Genomic DNA, 27012 nt, shown 5'->3' on the forward strand with positions numbered 1-27012 from the left:
AACTATTTGGGCATCTACTCTAGATGCCAGGCATAATTTTAGGATCTGAGGACATGGCAGTAAACAAGACCCAAGCTCCCTCTCCTCACAAAACCCATACTTAGATTGGTAGGTGCAGACAGTGTATGAAGAATTCACGTAATAAAACAAATAATCAAATTCAGATATGGTAAATGCCATAAAGAAAACAAAGGGCGGTGATATGCTATCAAATGAAGAAAGGAAGTAACTGGTTGTGTGAACACAGAAGGTCCCTCTGAGGTGTCCATGATGTTTGAGCTAGGAGCCAAGTGATAAAAAGGAACTAGCCATATAATCGCTTTAAAGCATTCCAGGAAGAGCATTCCAGGGAAAGATTAAAGAGTATTCCAGGGAAAGATTAAAATCAGTAAAAAGGCTTTATGGCACAAAAAAGTTTACAGAAGAATGGAGGGAGGAAGAACCCCCCAAAACTCAAAATTTAAGGTAAAAAATGTTGAAGAAAGAACAGTGAAATAGTGCTGTTTTGACTGCGGGTTATAATCTGTTTGGAGTCTAAAATCAATTCAGTGGCTCATGACTAGCATTTTGAAAAACGAAACAGAACAAAATAAAAAGGATATACATATAATAAAGGTAAGCATTTTTTTCTTGAAAGTTTCCATTGGGTATTTACAAATTCACATGAATGAATAGGTTCTGCATTCCTCTTTAAAGTTCTTTCTTATTGAGGGTTGAGCTGAAAAGTCTGAAAAATCAGTGGTTCTCTTAGGACATGTAAAGCAGGAAAAAAATTATTCAGAAGAAAAGAATGAGTAAATGAATGATACTAGAAACGATTAAAGCATGTTCCAGAATACAGTGCATGAGCCAAAGAAATGATGTGAAGTATAAAGATGCTGAATAAAGACTAATCCAGGAGAAGTATGTGGGACAGATGAGGTCAGAGAAGACAGAGACTAGAATAAAATCAACTGGTGGTGGTTAAATGGAAGGAATGATGAGATTAAAACAAAACAAAACAAAACAAACAAACAAAAAAAACAAAATCCTGAGGACCATCAGCAGGATTCAGCCATCAATAGGTACAAGAGCATGTTCTCCAAAGGAGATGGCTGGACAATCCATCGAGAGTGCTGGCTTCTCCATCCAAATATTAAAACCTCTCTTTGAATTACATTCAGGCCGAAGAAATGACCACGTACCATTGTACACAATAACCAGTTAAATGAATTTATGGTTTACAACGTTCGAAACAGAAGTGGTAGGACAGTTTCTCCTTCCCCTTCCACCTGCCCAGAAGACTCGAGATGTACTCCAGGTAGACCAAGTCAGGATGAGAGTTGAAATGCCATGTTGACCACTTTCACCAACTTGAAATATAGCTAAAATATTATCTTCCCAATGAAGCATTTCAACGGGTTTGATCTCATTGGTTAAAAATGTAAAAATGCAATACTTTCTAAAAGTATGTAAGAACAATACACTGAAAGCAGAAGATGGACGGGGGGGGGGGGGGGCACCTGGGTGGCTCAGTCAGTTAAGTGTCTGACTTCGGCTCAGGTTATGATCTCACTGTTCATGAGTTCAAGCCCCACGTTCGTCTCTGTGCTGACAACTCAAAGCCTGGAGCCTGCTTCCGATTCTGTCTGTCTCTTTTCTCTCTCTGCCCTTCCCCCACTTGTACGGTCTCTCTGTCTCTCTCTCAAAAATACACATTAAAAAAAAAATTTTAAAAAGAAGATGGAATTTACCAGTCATATGTCAAAAAAATTTTGTGTAACTGGTGGATGGGAGTGAAGATATCATTAGTGAGTACACTTCTTACATGTGGATTTACAAAATGTTGTAAGTTTCTTTTCAGCTGTGAGAAACATTAAAACCAAGTTCTAGGGGCGCCTGGGTGGCTCAGTCGGTTAAGCGTCCGACTTCAGCTCAGGTCACGATCTCGCGGTCTGTGAGTTCGAGCCCCACGTCGGGCTCTGGGCTGATGGCTCAGAGCCTGGAGCCTGCTTCTGATTCTGTGTCTCCCTCTCTCTCTACCCCTCCCTCATTCATGCTCTGTCTCTCTGTCTCAAAAATAAATTAAAAAAAAAAACGTTAAAAAAAAATTAAAAAAACAAAAACAAAACCAAGTTCTGAAATAAAGCAAACTCAGACCCAAATCAAGGGAAATCAAGGTTAAATCAAAATTATAAAATAATGTATATTCAATCAGGCTATCAATAATGATATTTTATGGTTACTAAACATCAAAATTTTAAACCTCATTTCATCTTTTTAACATTTCAGTTTATATTTTTGCATATGTTTAAAACTATACATATTATAAAGTATAAACATTATACATACATTATGTAGATAGCTTTACATATATATAATTCATAAATGCATCCTTTGAATATATGCTCATATTTCTTCCTGATAAGGTATACAACCAAAAAAAGTTTAAAGATCAATGCAACAGAGATTAAGGGGAAAAGAATTATGAGACAATTATATCATTTTCAGCTTTAAATCTCACATGCATATTTAGAACTACATGACTAAATATTTCAAAAGAGAACATGAAACAAGTTGATGCCATATTTCATTTCATATATAGTTCTACCTTAAATTACAGATAAATTTAGAATGATTTTGAAACAGATGGTAGTAAAATACTTCCAAAAATTAAATCCTTTTCCTGCTGCTGATCGTTACAAATTTTTAGAGTAGCTGCAGTGAAAAAATAATTGCAAAAATCAAAGTTACAAAAGGACTGTCCTATGCTTTCAGTAAAGTTGGAGTATAAATACAATAAAAATGTATTTAACCAAAGGTGTTCCCCTGTAAACATATTCACCTGAGAGAGATGCACAATCTAAATTCAGTCTGTGCTCTACCATAAGGCAAATATTCCATTCTTAAAATTCTCCATTTGGGCTATTTCTTGGATGGTGCATCAAGTATGTACATTAACAGTATAAAGAATCAGTTCTTAAAAAGTGTTGTCTAGGAACCCCAGGAGGATCCCCCAAGGTCAAAACTATGTAATAATACCAAGATATAATTTGCATTCTATTTCAGGAATGTGTAGTGGAATTTTCCAAAGACTACACTACATGTGCTAACACAAGACACTAAATGCAGAAGCAGATTATCTTCAATTATGCCAGACCTTAAAGAGATACAAGGAAATGAAGAATACTGCTAATTCTCTCTTCATAATTTCACTTAAGATTTCATTAATAATTATAGCAATTATATTTATTATAATACAACACTTAGATACAACTTAAATGCACTGATACAGTATTTTTAAATTTCTCAATTTTAATTAAGAATACAGTAAATATCTACACATATAGCTCATATAATCAAAATCTGTTTGTGGAGTCCTTAGCATTTTGAGCATAAAGGGGCCCTCAGACCAAAAGGTTTGAGAACCTTGGTATTATATTAGTAACTAAAGATGTGTTTATTGTATGGGTTATAATGCTTATTTTTATACCATCAGTACTAGTAAGAAATTTTGATAATATAGTCTATGACTACAGATTTACTACTTAGTGTTAAAATATACATGATGAAAAGACACATGAAGTACACTAATAAATGTTAAAAAAATGCAAATACTAACATTTCACCGTGGAACAAAAATATCTTTGTATGTTTTACTAACACCTTCTAGCAGATTTTGACTGTTTTTAAAGTGTCTTATGACACTGACAATTTTAGAGTATCTTCCCAGTTGGATCTAATGCCAGTATTCTCCTTAAGCAAATTTGGGAAAGGGCTTGTCACTACATCCTACAAATGAAGCAGTCCAAATTCCAAAAAGATTTGTCCTTGTTAGTAACAAAATCCATTCCTGTTGAAAATATTTTTCTTTAGTCTTCTTATAATCTTAGGGAAAAAAATGTTAAAAGTAAAGAAACATTTCATAATCTGCGAACTCGCTGAATTCTAGAATACCAATTCCCAATATTCTATAATGATAGTTGGGTAAATTGAACGCTACAGAATTTACCTATATGTTGATGAACATGGTATGACCTTCCCTTTTCATATAAAACATTTCATATACACACAGTTACACGCCCTCGTGCCTACCCACATATGCACACATACACATACGTGAGTACCCACAGACATACAAAACATATTTTAAAATCTGGGAGAATATGAAAATGGTATAGCAGTAATCTCTAAGAAGTGAGATTTTCGGTGAATATTATTTCCTATGAATTGTCATTTTTCCCTCCTAATATTTCTACAGCAAAATATGTATTATTTATTTAATAAAAACAAAAGTTTAAAAAATAATTTGGCTCAATGTTGACAAGAATATTGCCTAAATTTTTTCTTATTTAGACAAGTGATTCTCAACCATAGACAATTTTTCCCCCTATCAGAAACCTGGCAATGTCTGGAAAAGTTCTGGTGGCCTCAACTGGAGGGTAGTACAGTGCAGGGTGACAAAGAATGCTCTGGTGTAAAATGTAAACAAAGCTGTTGCTGAAAAACCCTGCTCTCCGATAAACTGACTTCTTCAGTGACCTACTTTCTAAAATAAACAAACAAAAAACACAACTCTCACATGAGCTCCAGGCATACCTTTAATGGCATTACTTTAAATTTTTACTTAACCCAACTTTTAGAGTTAGCTAATGTTTACTTAACTCTTCATAACTTGAAAGGCATAAGAATAAAGTTTTTACAAAGAAAAATATTGGTATATCACTCTCCTGATATATAAAATACTACTGGTTCATTCTATAGCTATTTAAATATAGTGACCAAAACCCAAGCTAGGTTTCTTAGCAGTTATAGAATGTACTGTCAAGGACTATTTTAAATAAATTGATTAAAAAGAGAGTAAGAAATTTTAAAAGAGAAATGAAGAACATAGGCAGGAGAAAGACAAAACCATTGTAGCTACAAGTTAAAGCAGATCTACCACTGTATGATGTACTTTTCCTTTGGTCAAGATAAGTTGTAGTATAAACATTTCTAGAATGGCAAGGCAATTACCCGAATCATGCCTATAATAACAATTTAAGAACTTGAAAAATAATGAATCAGGGAAGAGAACAGAATTTTGCTTTCATAATGATTTCCAAAAGATTAAAAAAAAAAACCCAAAATTAAAAACTGTAATTATTTCAATTTAATGTTCAAAGACCTTAAAAACCATGATGGCACAAACCACACTGTATATGTGACTTAGCTCTTTGCCAACACGTGGCATACACACATTGGCAGGTTATTTAACCTCTGTATCAAACGTGGAAGTGACACTAGCTCATAGGGTTATTGTAAAATTATCTGGGATGGTATATTTAAAGAACAATTAAAAACACTGCTAGAATGCTATCTAGCACACTTCCCTGACCTTTACTTATGTTTTCCCTCCCAAATGCCAACCTATTATTATATTTTAATTAAACAAATGAATTGAATTTATTAACATCACACATGAAAGTCTTTTTTTTTTTTTTTCCCCTCCCCAATTTACTTACGTGCATTATCCCCTTCTGGAGGTTGATAAAAAGAAAGGCCCAATGATACTATGGCTGCAATTTCTAATATAATTAAAGTGACATCTTGTAATGCTTCCCATACTAATTGAAGAAAGGTTTTTGGCTTTTTAGGAGGTATAAAATTCTTTCCAAACACTGCTTCTCTTCTCTCTATATCTGCAGGGTTTCCACTCAAACCTAGTGAAAAGAAACAAATTTCAGTGAAAAGTTTCACTACTTACAAAAGGAAATACCTATTTTACTCAAAACATTAATTCATTACACTTTATTAAAAAAATTTTTTTTTTAATGTTTACTTATTTTTGAGAGAGAGAGAGAGAGAGAGAGAGAGAGAGAGAGAGAGAGAGACAAAGCATGAGCAGGGGAGGGGCAGGGAGAGAGGGAGAAAGAGAATCCCAAGCAGGCTCCAGGCTCTGAGCTGTCAGCACAGAGCCCAATGCAGGGCTCGAACCCACAGACCGTGAGATCATGACCCGAGCTGAAGTTGGATGCTCAACCGACTGAGCCACCCAGGTGCCCCTTCATTCATTGCACTTCAGATTCCAATTCATAAGACCCAATCAAACTGACTTTTACACATTATATCAAATGAACAGAATTTAAATCACTGAAAAACATGCAGTGCTTTAAAAGAACAATTCACGTAGACCGGTCAAGACTGGATTAAAAATTTTCACTTTTCCAAAATGTTCATTTTTGATCATATTACCTTATACCATCTTGTAGGCTGCCAGAGACCAGAGTGATATGACAGTTGGATGGGTTTTATATTGGAATTAAAAATTTCCCTGACCTTTATTTTGATGTTTTCCCTCCCAAAATGGGGAATTATGTATTTATTTGATTTACTTACAGCATTTTGGTCACCCTAATCAGAGAAAGTCTTTGATTTTCACTCTTATTTACTAAAGAACAATGAAACACTTATCACAAGCTCTAAAATTTCTCCATTAAAATGTCTGTTATACATGGACTGATAAATGATTTGCAAGTCACACACACACAAAAAAGGAAATTATGGGATGACCTTTCTTTTGAATTTTATTTTTAGGATTTCCAGCTTGAGAAACAGGTACTTCTATTGACTAATAGCGCCCACTGTCACTGTAAGGGAAAAGGTGCATGATAGGACATAATATTTATTGCCTGGAATGTGGAGTTGGAAGGTTATGAGGAAAGAGGTTAAGAGAGAGTTGGATGACATGAATTTTGCCTTTCCCTTACCCCATCAAGCAGGTCCTCCTCAAACTTAACCGTGCTGATCCAATCAAACCTAGATATATCCCAAATAGCTAAAGCGAAGTACATACACATTTATATTTTTGTGGGAGGTATGAAAACAGGCAGGAGTGACAAATGACATGTTTCTGAGTCTGCTTAAAAATATCAAAGAAGGCAAAGATATCAGAATGATACAACTTTCAATTTATCATCATAAATTTAAATTTATAACTAATTTAGTTAACATAAACTCTTTTTTTGGCAAGAGCTCATCCCAAGAGAACAGCAAAGGAGCGAGACAGGAAAACAGCAGATTACTGGGAGGCTCTTGGTTTTAGGTGTTTCGACTAGTAATCTCAGTGTGGAGGCAGGCAGAGAGTAGAAGAGAGAGAACAAAGAAAGTACGCTTTTAGAATAAACAATAAGAAATGAACACAGACATTTTAAAGTAATTATTTATTTGGTTAAAGGTATCAATAAGATTCCAGAGAATGTTTTCATCAGCAACTGTTAACAAGGTCCGTCCATACTGGGCAGAAAGATTTGAGATTTCTGATGACAAAGTCATCATCTGAAAGCTTCCACAGAGCTCCAGGCTTTGAGACAGTTCAATAGAAAGAAAGGAATGAAAGGATTGTAGTAATCGTGACTGAGGGAAAGAGAATATGAGAGAAGAAACTTGCAAACTGTAATTTAGAATCCACAGTTTCTTCAGACTAGAGCAATGCTCCCCAATCACACCTGGCTGAAACCAGTTAACACTGGTCCATGGTTTAATTGAGGGACAGAGGAATCAATGCAGTAAGGTTTTCCACAAAACAAAATTTGTTTTAAAGGACTAAACTTTGAGATGTTCTGAGATTATGTGCTTGCCGCTTTTTAAATTTAAGTGCCCTTTCTCTTATAAAAAGATAGTAAGTTTGTTATATCTTGTATTTCAATGACGTTACTAGAAAAAATAAGACAACCTTCCCTAGCTGTCAGTCTCCAATCTTTTTTTCTATGAAATCTGAAGATATTGGTTTTATCAGTTTAACTCACACTTAATAGAACCTACTATTAATTACAAGTATATAACACCTAGTAGTTTTAAGTAGCACCACTATAACTATAAAAATAATTGACCCAAACCTACATTAATTATAACGGAGGCCAACATTTTATGTTAATGCTGATAAAAAGAGCCACAGAGCTAAAGAGAGCTTAAAAGCCTATCCGAAAGGGTGCCTGGGTGGCTCAGTCAGGTAAGTGTCCCACTGTTGATTTGGGCTCAGGTCATGATCTCCTGGTTGGTGGGCTCAAGCCCTGCATCTGGCCCTACATCCAGGAGCATCAGTGCAGAGCCTGCTTGGGATTCTCTCTTCCAATCTCTCTGCCTCCACCTCAAAATAAACTCTAAAAAAAATGTATCTGGAGGGAATCTGGGAATTAAAAAAGCAGCCAGTCCTAAAGGTTACTGTAATTCTTCTAAACCACTACCACACATACAAGCACTCACCTAAGACACTACATCAATAAAGTCATCTGGGTTACAAACTTAGAAGACCTAGATTCCAGTTCACCTACTGAAATTTTACGCATGTCACTTAATGTCTGTGGCAGTTGGGGTAGAGGCATTAATATTTGTTGGTGTATCTTACAAACTTGTTTGGAAGGGCCTAAGAAGGTACAATGGATCAAAGCATATACTACAGAGTAACAGTGATTGAGCTCAGTAAGGGGATGACAAGTTATAAACTGGACATTACAGGTTTTAATTCCACTTTGGGGGAAATTAATTTCCATAAACGCAGAATAATAAACTCACATAATCTAAATATAATGAAGTTAAGAGTTTTGTAACAATAGTCTGTTCCCCACCCTATATTTACTTAACATCTACTACTTGCAGGGACTATTCTACATCCTGAGGAGTCAGTATAAACACGCTATATATTCAGCAATCTTATACTGGAGGGAAAGAAAGAGATTATTAAAGTAACATAGCGAGAAGACTAGTACTATTCTAAGTGCAACAGAAACCTTTCTAAAACAGAAGGGATTTAAAGCACCATAGAGTATGGTAGTAATAATTGATCTCATTTAAATTGTTGTGTGAAGTATAAATTGAAGAGAGCAAGAATGGAGGGAAAAGACCAGTAAGGAGGCTGTTTAAGTAGAAAGTAAGAGGTGATCATGGCTAGTATCTGAGGTTTTTAACTGAATCTGCCAATTATCCTGTGAAAAGATCAGACAGGACTTGCTAAACGACTGGATGTGGATGAAAGAAAAAGAATAAAGAATGATATCTAAGTTTTTTTTTTTTTTTTGTCTATACATTTAAATGATTGGATAGTAAAGACATTCACCAAGATAGAGCAGGCCTTTAGGAATTGCAGAATTAAGTGGAAAAAGAGAGGCAAGAGTTAACACTTTCATTTTACAGATTTACACCTGAGATGCCCATTTGTTTTTTAATGTTTATTTATTTTTGAGACAGAGAGAGACAGAGCATGAGCTGTCAGCACAGAGCCCGACACTGGGCTCGAACTTCACGAGCTGCGAGATCAAGACCTGAGCCGAAGTTGGACGCTTAACTGACTGGGCCACCCAGGCGCCCCTGAGATGCCTATTTAAATAAACAAGTGGAGAGGTCTGTAGACAGCTGGCTAGCCATATTCGGAACTCAGAAGAGGTCTGCGCCAGAAAATCATCAATGCACAGATGATTCTGGAGTCATGGACCCAAAGAGAGCTCCCAGAAAGCAGACAAGAGAGAAGGGTTAAGGCTAGAAACTTGGAATAGTCCCCAACATTTAATGATCAGACGGGGGAAGAAAAGGCAACCCAAAGAAACGGGCAGGGGGAGGTGGCTGGCTCAAAAAACAGGCTCGTGTAAAATTATGGAAGCCTACAAAAGGAGCATTTTTTAAAAAAGATGAAGATGATGTGGATGATGACATCAAATGAGTAAGATGAAGCCAGAAAATAAGACTGGCTTTGGTTAGCTGGAGGCCCATGCCCTTGAGAAGAAATTTTCCAGTGGAATGCTGTGAAGCAAGTCTGATTAGAAAGAACTGAAGATAGAATAAGAATTAGAAAATGGATGGAAACTATGATTATACAACTTTTTCCACGAGTATGATGCAGCAGAGAAAAATAAAGCAGTAAAGGTGAATTAAAGTGGATAAATAAACCCATTATGCTTTTTTAAAGATGAGTGATAGATATCAAGGCAAGTAATTTACCAGCGGAAATAATCAAACAGAGAAGACAACACTGATGATACAAGAGACACAGGCTAACGCTGGAGTAAAGCCTCTGAAGAGGCAAGGGGAATGGAATCCAGGGTGTAGGTGTTAGCCTCCTCTAAGGGCAGGAAGAGGCTTCCATTGTTAGGAGAGAGAAAGCAAAGTTCTTGAGGGAAGGGAAATAGCCAAGCTGGTAAAACTGGTAATGAGACTACATGGTCTTAGTTTTGAAAATAGAGTAGATATGACATGAAATCATTAAGTATAACTTATGAATAAATATACTGACAACTCTTCTGCCTGGTCCCATTGGCTCAGTTGACTGTAGAATAGTGGCAATGAGGCCAAGGGCATGTGTGGCATCTGATCTCCTTATGCCCCAATTAGCTTCACAAAGAGACAATATATTTAAAAAAACCATCAAAGCAGCTGTGAAAATGAATCAAGGAAACCGATTTAAAATGGAGTTCGGAAGCCATGAGGAGACAGTTCTTGGGCATGTAGCACTCCTCTCAGCTTACATGAGCAGCAGGAAGGAGAAAGATTTCCACATGCCTCAGTAACAGCAAACTTCTCACCACCTGCAGCCAGTGAGAAACCACCACAACCTGGAGCTCTTGTTCTTCCCCAATGAAGTTATTTTCAAAATGACTCACCCCATGTCCTCCCAGCACCTCATAAAAGCTAGCCTCCCCTCTGTCTCTTCAGACTTGCCTATGGTTTGCCACAGTCTGCTTGTCCTGAATGGCAACGCCACTGTTATTCCTGAATAAACTCATCTTTATTTAATTAAATTACCATTTGTTTCACTTAAGGTTGATTACATGGTGTCATGAAGTGGGATCAGAAGGTGCAGAACCCCTGGGGAACTAATGACTGTTTGTGGGTCCCACTTGAGCCCCTTGTCCTCTCCATTTCTGTGAGCCGTCTTTTTCCTTTTGGTTCAGTGGGTTTCCTCTTGGATTCGAATTTAGTCTCTTTGGTTCAGCTCCCTGACTATCTGCTTTTGTGAATGCATTACCCTTCTTGGTGAGTTCTCTTTTGTTTTCTGTACTTCTACTTTGAGTAATGGGATCCATAAAATCCAAAGTGTTTAGCAGGTCACCTTCTGGCATACCTATCTTTTTTATGTCTAAAAACTATGGTTTCAGAAGTTGTAAAATATCTACAAAAATGGCAAAATCTTACTAAAGACAATCCAAAATCACAATGGCCATTATGAGAAATGTTCCAGTTAGATAGGATCATTTAAGAAGTGCATTTGAAAGCAAAGGAGTCCCAAATCAAACAGAATGGGGCACCTATTTTTATTGGTATGCAGAAGTTTCCAAAGTTCAAAATTCCAAAATAGCTTCATTGAAAGATTTGTTGTAAAAGGCTAATGAAAAAGTAAAGATATAAGAGGTACCAAAAACAAAAGGCTTTAAGACTGACATAATACTCTTACTGTGACATAATACTCCTACTGCTCCCCTCTTTCTTCCTCTGAGTACTCATTCTAGCAATCCTGTTTGAATTGCCTTTACACTCTGAAGAGACTATTAAATTACCTTTTAAAATAACACCGCCTGAGACTACAGGTGATTCTCTTCAGTTACTTTTCACTCCTTGGTCAAAGGCCACGCTAAAGGCCAAATGAAGTTAGGGCTATAGTTAACTAATTTCTTGAACTCAAGAGAAAATTCTCTAACAGTTTTAATAACTGGATTAACTCCAGAGATTACTGGAAACATAAAAAGGCAGAAAATAAGATGAGAGGCACTAGTCGGAGCCTGACAGAAAATTTTGTTAAGGCACTCTTCCCTCTGCTCATTGTGGATAATGTAGTTGGATCAGTGGAACAAGCTATAATGTCACTTAAGTTGCAACTCAATTCGTTGTGGAATTGAGAACAACAAACCTTATCTTGCAAATCCTTGTGAAACTAGAAATGCAACTCTAGAGACAATTCAAAGTTTATCCATTTCTTTTTTGCCAATACCCAAACCTCCCCTACTAATCTTTAAAGGTTTGTAACTTGCATTCTTCCTTGTGCCTCTGAGATGTAAATGCTAAAGTGCAAACTTCAGGGAAGTAATTCTTACCAGAAGAAAAACAAAAGGGGGAAAGGTCCTTCAAAACTTAGCTTTAGCTATCTGGGCAGGTAGCCTTAACTAATTCCATCTACCAGAAAAGTTAGATCCAACTTTTATCATGAGTGAAATGGAAGCCTCTGTTTATGTCTGTCTGTATGTTTAAGTGTGCCTATGCATGTGTGTTGTATATATGTAGTACTGTCTACCTCCAATAGTATTACTACAATCAATTTGTAAAAGACTTCTGTTTAACTGACTCAAATGTGAATTAAGTATTCATAGAAATTCTCAAAAATGTAATAGAAAGTAACCTAAATGTTTTTCAGGTTCCCCTGAGTTTGGCAAACAAAAGCTGGCCTTAAGTTTGGTTTAATTAAAATAGGCATGTCTTCAGAGTTACCAGGATTAAATATAATGTAAACATACAACTTTTATTCTACCCGGTTTTAGTAGTCAAGTAAGTTCACGTTATCTCTGTTACAAAATCTGTCAACAAGAATAACAGCTTGGGAAGATGGCTAATTTTGTCTAATGTCTCATGAAGTTTTTGTGGGATCTAAACATAATTGTTTTTTTTATTTTATTATTATTTTTTTTAACATTTATTTATTTTTGAGACAGAGAATGAACAGGGGAGAGGCAGAGAGAGAGGGAGACACAGAATCTGAAACAGGCTCCAGGCTCTGAGGTGTCAGCACAGAGCCCGACACGGGGCTCGAACTCACGGACCATGAGATCATGACCTGAACTGAAGTCGGATGCTTAACTAACCAAGCCACCCAGGCGCCCCTAAACATAATTGTTAAGAGCAAGTAAACTAAATAGAAGTAAGTAGGATAAAAAGGTTTTAGGTGAACTTTTCAAATAATTTACCCAAGTCTTTTTGGGGAACCTTAAAGTTTTGCTGCATTAAATATGAGTTAAATTCATTAAATATCCAGATCATTTCCAAGTAAGATAAAATATTGCAACACAGATTACTGAACATAGGTTTTTTTGCTTCCTTTTACAGAGGAACTAAAGATATTTGAGTCTAACAGTAAACATGTTTTAGCCATGCTTAAAAATTTTCTATGAAAAAAGCATGTTTTCAGAAATCATAAAAAGAATTTATAAATCTGCCAATTCACAGAATGCTAATGTAAAGGCCAGTTCTTAATTGTTTACTTCTTAATTAGTTGCTAAGGGTTAAGAATTCTAATTAATATGTGTGCTTAAAGCTACTAGAAATAATAAGGGAAACACCTCTATATGCAAAAAAATTATGACATGGGCTTTTGGTAAAAGAAGGTATAAGGAATATAAATGCACTTTTTAGAGGGAAAATTTGTCCTAGTGAGGCTAATTATTTAAAAAGAGAAAAGAGGATAAAATCTGAATGTAAAACGAAAGTTGTAGGTTTGTGGAAAAGGAATCTTTGGGCATTTTAATGTACACTCAATCTGGTTAAGATTAAAATAAATTTATTTAAAAATGAGTTTTAATTTCAAAAGTACAGTGGTACAAAATTGGAATTTTTTCTTTTTCCTGTCAAAAGAACAATGTTTTCAGGGACTCTGGGTGGCTCAGTAGGTTAAGTGTCTGATTCTTGGTTTCACCTAAGGTCATGATTTCGCAGTTTTGTGGGTTTGAGCCCTGTGTCAGGCTCTGCAGCATGAAATCTGCTTGGGATTCTCTCTCCCTCTCTCTCTCTCTGCCCTTCCCCCGCTCAAGCTGTCTCTCTCTCTCAAAATAAATAAATAAACTTAAAAAAAAAAAGAACAATGTTTTCTTACATTATTGATCTGCTCTTAAGAACAAATTGTAAACAAAGGTTTTCCTTTACTTTTAATGTAATCTTCCTAGAAAATACAAAGATTGTGTGTTTTGCTTTCATCAAGTCTTTGGTTACTTAAAAAAAAAAAAAGCTGAGTCTTTTCAATATTAAAGAAGCTAAGGCTTTTTACAACTATTTAACTTTCTGTATTTTTCTGCAAAGTCTTTGTCACTTTGATTAAATGGATACCTAAAGTATTGTTTCACAGTGACATATGATCCTCTTTGCCCAAAGGTCCAAATCGTTTGATATTTAAAAAAAAAAAAGTGTCTGTTTATTTTGGAGAGACAGAGCACAAGTGGGGGAGGGGCAGAGAAAGAGAGAGAGGAAGACATAGAATTAATCCAAAGCAGGTTCCAGTCTCTGAGCTGCCAGCACCGAGCCTAGTACCGGCTGGAACTCATGAAAGGCAAGATCATGACCTGAGCCAAAGTCGGGCACTTAACTGACTGAACCACCCAGGTGCCCTGAAATCTTTTGATATTTTTGACAAACTTCCCAAAAAATCAAATTCAAAAGGAAGTATTTTGATCTTGAACTAACTTTAGGTTTTTACAGAGGGCCCCTAGAACATATCAAAGGACTTGTTCTCCTTATAAAGAAGGATATGTTAAATTAATTAGACTTATTTGATATGTTAAATTACCTGGGAAGCATTGTTAAAAACAGGTGATGCTAAACCTTCTTAGAATAAATTTGCATGGAAATGTTATTAATGTGTCCCAATAATAGCATGAAATTTCTAAAGATCTTATATGCCTTTTTATCACGTTAACATTTGTAATTCTGGTTACTATCATAAAGGGTAAGTCACAAAATTACCAAATTTCCTTGTCAACTGCATTATAATGAACTCTCATCGGGTTTTTAACCATGGCCACTTTTAAGTGTTTTGGCCATTTACAGACAGTTACCGTTTTACTCTGATGCTTATACAGTGTTTCTGCAAAAGTACTTCATCTTCAAGAAGCTTCAGGAAAGGATGGTTTTCTGATAACTTTAAGACAATAGAACTGAACTTGGTAAGAATTTCCAGAACTAGTGGCAAAACTGAATGCAAGCAGAACAACAATTAAAAACATGGGACTAAATGAACTGAGAGGATTGTTATAATTTTTATAGCTTCTTGTTTAAAACATTACTGATTCTGTAATATTTTGCTTTCCCAGGTTTTAGGAAACCCTTTTCTCTCTTAAGCTATCAATAATTTGGTAAGATACACCTTTGTGAATAAAGACAAAACATTTACTTTTTCTCTCTATGTGATCCCTCCAGAATTTGCAAACTCTTTGTGAGTATTCTTATTTATATGATAATAATTTGCATAAATTCAGTAAGAATCTTTTCTCTTTATATCAGGACAGAGAAACACTGGTTGTATTACCAAAGCTTTGACTGGAATATCATATTTGAGAAATGTGCATAGATTCAGATACAACCAGAGAGTTTTAAAGAACACAGTTTGACTTTACAGAGCCAATAAATAAAGCCCTTTGAAGGAAAAATCAACTTGGTACCTTGCTTACAAAATTCTAGGAAAGCAGTCTTAAAAAGAGCTTAGATGGTTAATCACTTTTCTTGCTGCACTAATGCAAATAATCAAGCAATGTTTCATGCAAAGAAATTATTTTTACTATAAAAAATGAGGGTACTTGAAGAAATTATATTTACCTCTTTGTCTGTATCAGATTCTAATCCTATCAACTGTCCTTGAGTTTCTGTTACATACTTGTAAATTGAACTGGATCCTGAATTCTAGCTTCCTCAAAAATCTGGCTACAACTCTCCAAAGTAACATTTCCAATTTTCTCCCACCCTTTTGATTTGGAATCAGTTTGAACAAAGACTGCCCCAAGAATCTAGTTGGAAAGGACTATACCAGGTCCTCCTCACCACCCAGATGGCAGCCAGACTTCAGGGACTTAAACCTTGAATATGTATCTCACAGATGAAAAAGGCTCCACCTGACATTTGGCCCTACACAGATAGAGACCTCTGAATCAAACTGACTAGAAAAAGAAGTAGCTGACATAGAGGATGACTACTTACTCACCCTGATGCTTAATCAAGACTTCATCTCAAACATGAAACTTTTGTCTTTCCCTTTATTTTTTCAACTCTGGCACTGGCCTGGAAAGATAACATCTTCATCTGTTTCTCCCAGGCCTTTGTTAAAGAGGGGTAACTTTTGCCTTTCAGACTGTCGGATTTGTCATTTAAAACTCTTATCTATCTATTAACAGTGCCACCTTAGTGAGAGTGATTCATACCCCAACAGGATTTATGTTTATCTGGGGTGGTTATCATTCATTCACCTTGGGCCTATACAGCTAGCATATAGCAAAGCAAGGTCTCTTAAGCTACCCCTAACTTTTCACAAACCAACTCAAGCACCTTCCTTAGTTGAATCCCCTGCACTGTCAAATCAGAAAGGACCTACCAGGAGGTTTTATGATTCAGGGTTCACTTCTGTTAGCAGGGCCATACTTCCCTGGTTAGGAGTAAATGTGAACAGGAATATAGCGAGAAATCTCTCCTTAACGCTTAGAGATACTGCAGAATCAGTGCCAAGACAACACCTGCCCAAAAAAGAGCCTTAGACTCTTTGACCAAAGTTGATAATAGGTCAGTCCTTGACTAGCTTTTAGCTGAGCAAGGAGGTGTCTGCACTGTGGCCAACACCACCTGCTGCACCTGGATTAACACTTCTGGGGAAGTTAAAACTCAGTTACGTAAGATCATTGAGCAACCCACTTGGCTTAAAAAGGAAGTTGACCAGCCAACCTGGAATTTCCTAGTCAGCACTAGAAGATTTGGTGGCGGCAGTAGGACCAAAGGAGATTTCCAACAGCTTTGGGGACAAAGAGAAATACAGGCGTGGTACCTGCAAACCCTTTTTTGAGTTTAGTCTTTCCTGCTGTTTCCGAAGGCCATGAAAATAATATAGCAAACAGAATGTTAGCCCAATGCCTTGAGATGATCTCCAAGGTTTCTAAGCTTAATAAGATATAAATTTATGCATGGGAAATGCCTGACAGCTCCTCCTGCTATTTGCCTTGTTACTCAAAAGTGGCATCCATGGTTTCCACTTTCTACCCATTCCTCCTCCCCCCACCAAAACCCCCATGTGAGACATGACTCCTGGGAAAGGTCCTTCCAAGCACCAATTGACAAATAGAGAAAAATATTTCAATCAAAATGAATGATCTGATGCTTGATCAGTGATGCTTTCTGAGAAACATCTTAATCAAAAGGGGGAAAAGTGAAAACAAATCAAGGAAATCGGATTTAAAATGCAGTTGGGAAGCCATGAAGGGAGAGTTCCCATGCACACAGTGCTCATCTCAGCTTACATGAGCATCAGGAAGGAGGAAGGTTTCCACATGCCTCAGTAATAGCAAACTGCTCACCACTTGCAGCCAGTGAGAAACTACCACAGTCTTAAACTCTTCTTCTCTAATACAATTATGTTCAGAACAACCCTCTTTAATTTCCTCCCAGAGCCTCGTACTGTCTTCCTCAGACTTATCTACAGTTTGTCATAATTCACTTGTCCTGAATTACAATTCCCCTGCTATTCCTGAATAAACTCATCTTTGTTTAATTAAATTACCACTTGTTTTATTTAAGGTTAACAATCTCAGAATTATGTTCTTTTGGTTTTTTTTTTTCCCTAGGTCTTAGCAACTGAGTGTGAGTGGGTGAAAGTTTCCTGTCAAAGTCCAGGCCACTTAAAAGACATACGTAATTGGAATGCCTGGGTGGTTCAGTTGGTTAAGCATCTGACTCTCGATTTTGGCTCAGGTCATGATCTCAAAGTTCATGGGTTTGAGCTCTGCGTCATGCTCTGCTTGCTTGGGATTCTCTCTCTTCTCGTCTCTCTCTCAAAAATAAACAAACATTTTAGGAGGGAAAAAAAAAGATGTATATAATGATTTTGTTAGAAAAGGGAAAGAGTATGCTTTCAGAAAGTAAAGCCTGGAAAGGTTGAGAAAATAAGATGCCTAAAACGAATCAGGCTTCTAGGCTGAAGGCTTGGGGTAAAAACGTGGACTGGAACTACAAGAAACACCAGAATCCGGATGACATGTGAAGTCTTAGATGTGCATGGCATCATCCAAGGAGAGTATACAAAGAGGAGTGTGCACAGATAAATGGAAACCTGAGGCCCACCAACATCTAAAGGAAAACACAGAAGGCTGATACATGACCGGCCAAATAGGAAGAAAGAAAACCCTAAGAATATTAAGAAAACCAGAACAGAATGGTTTGAAAAGGAAATATAAAAGTGCTTGGTTAGCTCAGTTAGAAGAGCATGCAACTCTTGGGGTGCCTGGGTGGCTCAGTAGGTTAATAAGCATCTGACTCTTGATTTTAGCTCAGGTCATGAACTCATAGTCATGAGATCAAGCCCCGTGTGGGGCTCTGCAATGACAGCGTACAGCCTGCTTGGGATTCTCTCTCCCTCTTTCTCTGTCCCTCCCCTGCTCATTCTCTCAAATAAATAAACCTTAAAAAAAAAAAAAAGAACAACATGCAACTCTTGATGTTGGGGTAGTGAGTTTGAGTCCCATGTTGGGTGTAGAGATTACTAAAAAAAATAAAAAATAAAAAAATAAAATAAAAAGGAAGTAAGTCTATCGCACTCAGAAAAGTGAACTTAAAACAACTCTAATATTATACTACTTCAGGCTCTATCAAATACAACTTTAAGAAATAATATATATGCAACAAAGTTAGAGAAGTAGTGTTACAATTACCTTCAAAAAATTCATAAGCAATGAAAACTAGTGAGCTGAGCAGGTATTCAATTAAATGCATAATTCTCTATTACAGCAGCAATAAATTTCCAGGACAAGGTCATGCAGGATTATCAATATCAAACCCTTGTTGGTAACTCTGTACAAGTATTAAAATATGCGTGGCTGGCATACCGTGGCAATGGGAATCCTTCCTGAGTGCCTGAAAGAGCTGTGCCAACCTGTATAACCAAGCACATCCATCAGAGCATCAGAGGATTCTTGCAGTAGCCTATAAGTCAACAATGATTCATGCTGGGCAGCGAATGATTTTTTTTTTAGAGTTAAAATATATTTCCATGTGTGAATGTTAGTTTTCTTGTATTACATCATGAAGACCTGGTCAAAAGCACACCATTACTAACAGTCTTACCTCTAGGAGTGTGAACATGAACTGCCAGCATTATGGAAACATTAGTCAGCCAGAGACAATTACTGTTGACTTTACCTTGCTTTCTACCACACACCTCTTTTGTTTCTTTCTACCAGTTTCCTTTTCTTATTCCCTTTGCTTTTTTTCTCTCTTATACCTAATTTTAGCAACTACTACTTCAGAAACTTAGGGTTTCATTTACTTTCTTGACTCTTTACAACACTATGGAGCCATCCATGTCTCTTACAAAATACCACTCAGTACCTGTCTTTAATCTGTATACATTCATTGTTACCCCTTATTTAACGTGGTACTACTGAATGATAAACATGCTACCAGGGCTAGAGACCTGCGTTCCAGAAATCTCTTTATTAGACATTCTCCTCTACCATCCAATATAAAATATAACATAGATAACATAGGAACACATTAAAATGGAAAAGATACCGAAAGCTAGGTTAAAAGTAAAAGGATCAATAAATAGGATTTACAACAGGAATAAGAAAATCAATACAGGAAAACAATAAAGATAATGAAAAAAACTACAGGGATAATTGCATGTAGTTAGGATGTTGTAAGAAGGTAATTCTGTCATAAAAGTATATTCTTAGATTCTGACGACTCTTAAGAGGTGCTTTCTCTAATAGACAAAGCAGAAATATGAGGTGACAAGTCTTTATTTCAGTTAACCTTGAAATTTATACTTCTAATTCTTTTAAGAGTAGAGATGGCTACATTTTTAATATGAAAATCACATCTGGCTCAAAACGCTTCCTATTGATCAGTACACATTAAGAATGTCTCAAATCCAGTTAAAGGAGTACTCTGCTGGAAGACGAGCAGTAAATTAGCAGGCCAAATGAGGAAGCACACAGATACAACTTCCTGAACAGGGCATATTTTAAAAAGACTGACTGAGCAACAGAACCTTTATTAAACTCAAAATTGTTTTCACTATAAAACTCCTGCCAACAAAAAATACTATTTGAGAAGACAGAACACAGGTACCTCTTTCTTAATATTGTCAACTCTTTTGCAAGTTGTATGAGCTGAACTTTCATAACAGGCGATATAATATAGTGGTTAAAAGCATGTAGCTAGAATGTCAAGGTTTGAATCCCTGCTCTGGCACCTTAAGAGCTGTGAGACTTTGAGTAAGCCGATTAACCTTTTTGTGTTGTGGATTCTTTGGCTGTAAAAAAAGGTAAGGCTGTTGTGAGGATAAAGTGAATTAATATTTGTAAGTGCTAACAACAACCTACTGGGAACAAAAAAGCATTACCTATGTATTATTTTTGTTGTAACTGCTCTTAAGAAATGTCTTAAGCTGTTCCTCCTCCAGATTTTATAGCAATCTAATAGCCACATCCCCAATATTTCTGATTTTCCTTTTCCACTCACTTTTCTCTTAAGCAGACATCAATAATACACTATGCATTTAGACATCAATAATACACTATGCATTTCAGCTAGCTGTCTTGTAAATTTGTCTCCCCCTTGTAAAAATAAGTCAGGGATTGTTTTATTGACGAATATATCTACCCAGCCAAGAAAAGTACCTACCACAGAGCAGGCAGAATATCCCAGCAATTCTAAGGTGCACATATTCTTACACTAACACTGATGAGATTGGGATGTAACTTAATTACACATTTATAATTATCTTACGATTAAAACTGCCAACACTAATTCTTTCTTTAGAGGGAATAAACACCATATGGCAATTAAAAACCTAGATCTGATGAAAGACTATATGTATCAATGAATGAATTAATGAATGAAAGAATTAAAGAAACAAACTTCAGTTTTCCTAACCAAACTTCATGTTCTTTAAAAAATTATTTTAATCTCACTTTCCCTCACGATAAGCAGCTTATATTAACAAAAGAGTACTTATTGTCTGGATCATTTTCTTGGGCAAACCCCTGGCTGATTACCCCTGATGATGATTTATTTACTATCATTTGCCTAGTTGATCAGTGACAAAATGTTCATTAGCTTTCTTAATAAATTATTTCTAAATTAAACTAAAACTGTTCCTCTGGAAACAATATTCTTATGAAGGCTGGTGCTGTTTTTATTTAATCTTACAACTGTAAACACAAATATAATGCTTAAAATGGTTTGTTCATATTCTTTAAAAGAATCTTTCAAAATGACAAACTGTTTATATACAACCAGTAAAGACAAAAGTTTGTACAAATTTTAACAAAAATTCACAATAGTAGGAAGAAGACGAGCAAGAATTTTCTAAGAATAAAAGAGGGAAATAGATTTCATATATTTATTTCATAGCACAAAGCAGCAACAATGAACATCAAATTTTGAGTGTTTAAGTGAATTATGTCTAGTAATTACCCACAGCTCCCATCATATTGTAAGAAAGATACATAACCATCTCCTCCCCAAATTTCAAAACTATTGTACTAAATGCAAAATTTTTCAGTTAACTTAATAAACTTCACTAATTAAACTAAAATCAATGTAAGGAGTACAGCCCAAAATAACAAAAAAGAATACAAAAAATAAACAAAAGAAAGTGCAATACAAACTAATGAGAATCACGTCTATTAAAAATGAGAACAGATCATGTTGGGGTGTTAAGTTATTAGAAGACAAGAATTTTGATTAACTAATAGCAGAGGAATACAAAGACATGGTTGAAGGATGTGTAGTTAGGTGATGAAACTGAAGTTCATTATCACCTTTTATGAACAAACTATGTAATTATATTTGAGGACTTTTTATAATGTTTCCTATTAATTTGGTGATTATGAAACATCCAACAATTGGGTTTTAGGTTAAATGGATAAAGTACATATAGTTGAATTAATGAATATACTGAGAACAGCACATCAATATACAATTCTCTAAACAGGATATAAAGTTAGCTAATATTTCAAAATGGGTTTGAATAACGAACAAGCTACAAATTTTGTTAAATTACTATCTGTTACAGTCCATGGGTTTGTTCCTGAATCCTAGAATTTACATCAACAACAGGGATCCCAGCTACCTTAAAATGGTACAGCATATTAAGGTATAACTAAGAAGCTCATGTTTCTAAGTAGTTCTGACTTAAGGAAAAGATCCAGAAGATACGAAGACTTAACAGGTCTTACAGAAAAAAGAACATACTCCAAGTGATCAAGGAAGCCCTTTCTAGACATGTGTGAATGATGTGTGAATGCTGATACTGGATTTGTCAAGATCATGCTACTTCAGAAAAATTAATTACCTACCACTTCTTTAAAACAATTAGGAATTTAAACAGCAATTCAAATGTGTATATATATATTTTATAGATATATAGGGTTAAAGAAATTTTTAATGAAATTTAAAATTAAAAAAATTTTTAAAACAATTTTGGAAGTAACTTTTTGCTATTACTTTTAATTTTGTGACAGTATGGCATTACATAAGATGCTTCAAAAAAAAATATTCAAGAAAAACATTTCTGGGGGCACCTGGCTGGCTCAGTTGCAAGAGCATGAGACTCCTGATCTCAGGGTTCTGAGTTCAAGCCCCATGTTGGGTGTAGAGATTACTTAAAAATAAATAAATGAACTTAAAGAAAGAAAAACATTTTCGCATAATTTCCCTGGGACTGGCTTTGGAATGTGTACTAGTCTACTTTAACTTTTACATTAATAACTGCCCATCCTTACTAAAATAAAGTACAATCATCAAACATTCAGCATATCTCTCTCCTTCGTTTGTAAACAGGAAATGCCTTTCTGAAACTTTCTAAACCTTAATTTTCTCTTCAACCTGATGAATGTATAAAAGGTCATCTATCTCAAACCGTTTCAAAGACCATAATGCAATAAAGTCATAACTTTTCCTTTCTTGATTCTCAAGAAGAAACTTACTACAAATTGAGAATTACGAAAGCAAAGACTTCCTTGAAAAAGGCAAACTGAACATAATTCTAAGACTGAAAGTTAGTTTTCATTGAAGAAAATGTCTGCTACGTAAAAAATTGGCATCTAATCTTTAGGATCTTCTGAACTAATTACTAAAGTTTAGGGTAAAAACAAATTGGTCAGCTACTGGCAGTGACACCTATTTTAAGCCACCTTATAAAATGAAGGATAAGTGAGGATTTATTTTCACTGAATCCCCTGGGTGGGTGGGTGGGGGGGATTCCATCCTCTATAATTCCAGCAGAAAGGCAAACTTGTTATTGTAAACAAGCAGCAATAACATGCACACTAGTACAAGTATTTCCTCCCACCAACCTAAAATATATAAATTAGGTGCGCCTACGTGGCTTAGTTGGTTAAGCGTCAGACTTCAGCTCAGGTCATGATCTCACAGTTCGTGAGTTCGAGCCCCACAGGAAACTCCTGGAGCCTAACTCCAGTTTCCAGGGGAAACTGTGTCTCCCCCCTCTCTCTGCCCCTCCCCCACTCGTGTTCTGTCTCTGTCTCTCAAAAATGAATAAACGTTAAAAAAAATATATATATATATAAATTAATTTGCAACATTATTTCTTGATCTAAAGTTCTGTTAATTGCAATCTGATGACTGACTCATCTTAATGTCACTAAAATTATGATATAATCATACAATAACCAAGACAATATAAACATGTTTACAAATCTACAGTACTCTTCGTACAAAGAACTAAAAACAAACATAACACAACTCACCTTCATTGGGAGATGTTTTCAACCTGCTGCAAATTCCATAGACATCTCCATAGCTTTCCTGTATTTTTCGTAATGCATCTGTAGACCTGAGCTCCATGAGAGCCCGCAGCTCCGCGAGCGTAATTCCAAAGTCTCCATCATGATTAGCTTCCTTCAAAGAGTTTTTTACTCCACTATATGCAACTGAGTTGTTTGCCATGTCGCCCATTACAAGTATTATTTATTAGGAGGAAAATGTTTCCCAAAAGACTCTAATTTTCACTTGATGTATTTCCAAGTTGAAAATTTTTTAAATATGAAAATCTTTCTTAAACCAAACACTCATTGTAGGACTTTCTAGAGCAGCATCAGCAGCATTTCCCAGAGAAGTATCTTGACCTTTGGCCCATGACTAGTTTCTTCATATCAATCATGAGATGTACATATCTGTAAGAAAATATTTAAAAGTTAGTAAAATCCATCTTTTACAGCATTATGCATATAAGCATATTTTCTAAATGTCATCAAGTAGCTAATGAAAAACATCATAAAAATATTTTTAACTGTAGTCTCATGCGTGTAAAGTTTTTGCATGACAAAAGATCAAAGTATAACCACTAAATAAAATTGTATTTCAAGATATTAGATCCCATCGTTATTAAATGAAACTGCATTTCACATGACTGAATTTTATGTTTCCATTCAGTATTATGGTTATTAATAGTTATCATTAAGCACTTACATTCCAAGCACTATTTCTTTAAGTTCATTCCATTTAATCATCACAATGTAATCCCACGAGGTGTTATTAACTCTTTATTCTACTGAGAAGAGTAAGCCTCAGAGAATTTGAGGAGTTTCTGCACACCTAACAAATGCCTAAAACAGATGAGCTGTGATGTCTCCAACCCTTGTTCCTTCTAATACGTGGACCATTCTCTCCAAACCTTTCATACAAAATAGACCTTGAAAGGGCACAAAGCACAACAAACACCCCACTGTGCTTTCTTGCAATTTTCCTTGGCCACTCTGTGACACCACCATCTTTTGTCTTCCTAAAACTATCTTCCACCATGATTTGTCACATGTCACCATCTCCATTCTTCCCTTGACCCGCCATCCAAAGAAATTCTCTACCCATGAGTCACTCTTTATTATTACTCTGGTTTTTTTTGCTGGCCTTTAGTATTATCTAAAATTACCGTGTTTGTTTATTTGTCAGGTTTGCCCATTAGTACATCCTGGGAATCGAGAACAGTGCCAGGCACATGGCAGACATTCAGTAAGTGTTTAAGCAATACATGGATGCATTATGGGGCACCTGGGTGGCTCAGCTGGTTAAGTGTCTCACTTTAGCTCAGGTCATGATCTCATAGTTCGGGAGTTCGGGCCCTGTGTCGGGCTGTGTGCTGACAGCTCAGAGCCTGGACCCTGCTTCAGATTCTGTGTCTTCCTCTCTCTCTGTTCCTCCCCAACTCATGCTCTCTCTCTCTCAAAAATAAAAATTAAAAAAACTTAAAAAATAAGTGGATGCATTACTTAAATTTTCCTCATAATAATTTCAAGTTCTCCTTGTACTCTAAACTACCCAAAGATGAGTGTTCAACTTTTATCTCCATCCATGTCCTTTAATCACCTCAACCTTTGGATTCATCTTATTCCCTAAATAGGTAACTCCCTTCCTCAGTCACCATTATTCTAATCACCTGGGCTTGGAATCCTAAGTCATCTTTGATTCCATTCACTTCAGCTTCAATCAGTCACTGAGTTAATTCTTCCTTTGAAAATCCCGTTTTACATAACCTTTTTCTTTCTCATTGTCAAGTCCCTCCTCCACAAATTATAATCACTACCCCGTAAATTCTCTCTCATTCTAATATTCCTTTTATCCAACAGCATGCTCTTTGCTGCCACCTTTTTTTTTTTTTTTTTTTTTTAAGTAGGCTTCATACCCAGTGCAGAGCCCAATGAGAAGCCCAATGCAGGGCTTGAACTCACAACTGTGAGATCAAGACCTGAGCTGAGATCAAGAGTCAGACACATAACTAAGCCACCCAGGTGACCCAACAGCTACAGTTAGTTTTTGAAACAGTTTTCACGCCATTATATCTAAACTTACAGGGTGAAAATACAGCTCTACTGCTTATGCCTGTTTGGCACTCAAACCTAACCTTTATTTTATCTATTCAGTCTCTCTCCCTCCCCAAGTACCCACTCTTCAATATTTAATAAATAAGATGTTCAGTGATTGGGAACTAGAAAAGATTACTGGCAAGCACAATTAATCTTCATTTATTAAGCTGTTATGAGAATGTTTGTAATGGTATGTGGTTCTCATAGTTCAATATGCATCCAGATGCCTGGGCCTCAACTCCACAGTATAGATTCAGTAGGATTAGGGTAGGCTCCATCATTTGCCTTTTTTTTTTTTTTTAATATTTTTTAAAGTTTATTGTATTTATTTTGAGAGAGAGACAGAGAGACAGAGACAGAGAATCCCAGGCAGAGCTTGAACTCAGGAACTGTGAGATCATGACCTGAGCCGAAATCAAGAGTTGGATGCTTAACTGACTGAGCCACACAGGTGTCCCTTCAACATTTGCCTTTCTAACAATTCCTAGGTGATACAGATGCTGTCAGTCCATGCAGTACACTGTGAGAACCAGTGGACAGGAGAATGGGTTAAAAACTTTGAAATTCATACCAGCTGGTTGAGGAAAATTTCCTTGCCTTGGGTTAAATGTGCAAGGATGTGATAGCTATAGATTCTATAAGACAATTTCTTTCATTGCCTGCTTCCTCCCACTTCACAAATCCTCCCTGTTTGCCCAATTATTACCAATTTTACTCATCTCCTAGGAAAAGTGGTTCCCTCCTACTCACACATCAATTATTATAATAACTCAACTCCAAAATCTAGAGAGGGTGGTTATTTGATAATATCCCTGAGTTTCCAACCCAAATTTGCTGGCATCTGAATTATTATGCTAATCCTAAATAAATTATTATTTGTTCAAGAGATAAATTCCTAACGAAGTCTCTGTGTCGGAGGCATCTATGTCATCAGTCCTCTGGTTTCCTCCACAAAGAGGAATTTTCCTCAACAGTGGCTTCCTACCCCATCAATTACCACTGAAGTAAAACAAGCTGCCTGACAGATTTTCCAAAAGTAACTAGGCAGATGTGGTTTCTTCACCTTTCTGCCTTCTTTTGGAAGCCAGATGTCTGCAGAACTCATACACATCGGTCTGAGTTAGTAGGGTAGGGACAGACCCCCCCGGTTAAAAAAAAAAAACTACCACCGTTCAAAGTTGCTGGGGTGGGGTAAATAACTATGCCTGTAGTTTGGGGTTCAACATTA

The 27012-nt window shown here is 36.1% G+C and overlaps 1 protein-coding gene across 4 annotated transcripts in view; it reads right to left on the bottom strand.

Annotated features, from left to right (window-relative positions):
- ATP2B1 (ATPase plasma membrane Ca2+ transporting 1) overlaps nucleotides 1-27012 on the bottom strand; it is a 130549-nt gene that overhangs the window by 47498 nt on the left and 56039 nt on the right. For all 4 annotated transcript variants that reach the window (XM_053226590.1, XM_027071116.2, XM_027071115.2 and 1 more), the window contains exons 2-3: nucleotides 23673-24098; nucleotides 5484-5681 (exon numbers count right to left, since the gene is read on the bottom strand). In XM_053226590.1, the coding sequence (XP_053082565.1) occupies nucleotides 5484-5681; nucleotides 23673-23880 (406 nt within the window). In that variant the 5' untranslated portion in view covers nucleotides 23881-24098. The remainder of the gene's footprint in view (nucleotides 1-5483; nucleotides 5682-23672; nucleotides 24099-27012) is intronic.

This window comes from Acinonyx jubatus, chromosome B4 (genome assembly GCF_027475565.1).
Source record: "Acinonyx jubatus isolate Ajub_Pintada_27869175 chromosome B4, VMU_Ajub_asm_v1.0, whole genome shotgun sequence".
NCBI lineage: Eukaryota > Metazoa > Chordata > Mammalia > Carnivora > Felidae > Acinonyx > Acinonyx jubatus.